At 35.7% G+C, this 2,647-nt stretch overlaps 1 protein-coding gene and 1 pseudogene across 1 annotated transcript; both read left to right on the top strand.

Moving 5' to 3' along the window:
- Positions 1 to 225: 225 nt before the first annotated feature.
- LOC111735440 (complement factor H-related protein 5-like) lies at positions 226 to 2,134 on the top strand (the record flags this gene model as incomplete). The annotated part of the gene is made up of 3 exons (XM_023526964.1): positions 226 to 682; positions 1,661 to 1,843; positions 1,955 to 2,134. Coding segments are annotated over exons 1-3 (682 nt in total), but the record flags the coding sequence as incomplete, so codon positions are not given.
- On the top strand, positions 1,330 to 1,447 carry LOC111735441 (annotated as a pseudogene).
- Positions 2,135 to 2,647: the final 513 nt, after the last annotated feature.

Genomic DNA, 2,647 nt, shown 5'->3' with positions numbered 1-2,647 from the left:
TGTTTCAGTTTGATTTATTCACATAAAATATCAATTCAGTGACTTAATGTTTATCAACTGAAATATATTAGAAATGCCTCTCTTGTATGTTCTGGTTCCTCAATTATATCAAAGAAAAATACCAGTTTTTATTTATGCAATGTGAAAATTGCATCATTAGTGTTTTTATAATATGAGAGAATAGTTTTATATTTTGATAATACAAAAAAACGCAACATTAAATTTTATAAATGTCAGTAATGAAATCAGAATCAGATACACTATCATAAGCAACTTGACTTTATAGATAAATTTTCGGGACACATATATAGCTATTCGATGAGTCCCATGTGAATTTAAAGGATGTATAAAACCTAATAGATAATGTTTTTCAAAGAAGAAGATTTATCTGATGCCTCTCTGGATATGCAACACCTAGCACCTCACTCTTACATGACACATAGAAAATTCACTTTGGCAACGATGAATGATATATTCTCATTAAATTATTTGACCTTTTCTATAGAAAAAGAATGTGGAGTTCCCAATATAGAACAAGATGTAATTGCTGAGCCCAAGAAAATCAAATATAAGGTTGGAGACGTGTTGAAATTCTCCTGCAGAAACAGACTTAAAATTGTCGGAAGTGACTCAGTTCAGTGCTACCACTTTGGGTGGTCCCCTAGTCCTCCTACATGTAAAGGTGAGTATCCGAGAGTCGCTGAAACAAGAATTCGAATTTAAGTTATCACACTGGTTTCCTCGGTTCCTTGGCTTCCTGTGTGTCTGGTGCATTAAACCAGATATACCTGAGGACATGCATTTGGTACTAGACACCTCAGATTTCCTTACACAAGAAATTTATCTTCAATGGCTTTTCGAAATATGTATTGGAAGGAACCATTGATACATATGTTGTGTCTATCGATGGACAGATGGCTTTTGTCATCGTTTTTTGCCTACCATTCCAATTAAGATTGGAAATGTTGATCGGCATGGGCCTCACCTCACTGAGAGTGTCTAAACAATATTCATGCAACTTATGGTCAGTTCAACCACATGAATGACAATCGAAGTTAAAACATATCTATCAAATGCTCGCCTCCAATGATGGTATATTTTCAAAAGGTTTTGATAAAATGTTTCTGTGGAATATAAATGTCACTGTTAGTTGCACAAACATATTCATTAATTGGTTTGCGTGTATTTTTAGAATACCTGTAATACTGAACATGTTTTCTGGGCTGAAATATACTTCCCAATAAATGAGTTCATATAAATAATAAAACTGGGAGATAGAAATCAAGGATAAACACCATTCTTCCTCCTTGGTTTAAGGATGCTACAATAGTCTACGGCCACGTCACCCTGAACAAGCCCGATCCCATCTGATCTTGGAAGCTAAGCAGGATCGGGCCTGGTTAGTACTTGGATGGGAGACCCCCTAGGAAGACAGGTGCTGTAGGCGTAAAAAATATAAAATAGAGGACTGAGAGCTGACAAGGTTCTTGCAATCTGTGAGGTCAACTAAAGGTTGCCTTGCCTAAAAAAAAACCCAATGCTATAATAAGTTAGATAATAAATAACAAATTAATTAAAGGAAAAAATATCTTCATTTTACTGGATATTAAGCTGTAAATTAAAAAATTTCACCATCAATTATGCAGTATTTCTACCACAGGGGAAGTCCAGTCTTGTGGCCCACGTCCTTCGCTCCTCAATGGGGAAGCTAAAAACACACCTAGAGAAAAATATGCACATGGCGAAGTGGTGGGCTATGTCTGCAATCCTCGGTTTCTGATGAAGGGTTCTAACCACATTCAGTGCGTTGATGGTCAATGGACAGACTTGCCCATCTGTGTTGGTAATGTATCCAAAAGCTTAATACTTAGACTTAAGTCAACCTTGCATTTATATTCATATATCACATGAATTGTGTTTCAGAGATGAACATGTGTCTGTGACATTTTTGCAGAGGAGGACAGTACATGTGGCACTGTGCCAGTACTTGCCAATGGCTATGCGGTGTCATCTGCCCCTCCCTATCATCATGGAGAATCGGTAGAGTTCAGTTGCACAGAAACATTTGTAATGATTGGACGCAGCTCAGTTACGTGTGTTAGGGGAATGTGGACCCAACTTCCTCAGTGTGTGGGTGAGAATATACTTTTCAGATTGGCATTCAATAAAATTCAATGTTTGTATCTTAAAAAACTATTTGCAACCATATTTTTTTTGAAATTTACAGATATTCTTAAAAATGTTAGGTCATAAGTTACAGCGAAACATCTGTTGTTTGTTGTTCAATACGTGTCTACAGAGGAAAAACAGAAGCTAGCAATAGAATTTTACGGATCTGTTCTGATATTAACATTGTTTATCTTTATATGTGTGAAACTAAATTTACTTATACATATGACCAAAATTTCTTCCTCAGTGTTTATTTTGTATCTCCCTCTAGCCTAGCTTTTCATTCTTCACAAGAGGTTTATTTTCTTAAAGAATTATTTACAAAACACTACCTAGGACCTGACATTTCAGCAAACTAAAGAAGGATTTCCATCTGCATCGAATTTTTGAAACACGTAGCTATATGAAAAACCTTCTGTTGTAAATAGCATGTAACTCATAGTGGAGCCAGCAAAGATTTATTATGGCATTATAGTGA

This window comes from Pteropus vampyrus, unplaced genomic scaffold, assembly GCF_000151845.1.
Source record: "Pteropus vampyrus isolate Shadow unplaced genomic scaffold, Pvam_2.0 Scaffold1000000933, whole genome shotgun sequence".
NCBI lineage: Eukaryota > Metazoa > Chordata > Mammalia > Chiroptera > Pteropodidae > Pteropus > Pteropus vampyrus.
Note: the sequence above shows the minus strand (reverse complement) of the source record. Positions and strands in the feature narration are given on the sequence as shown.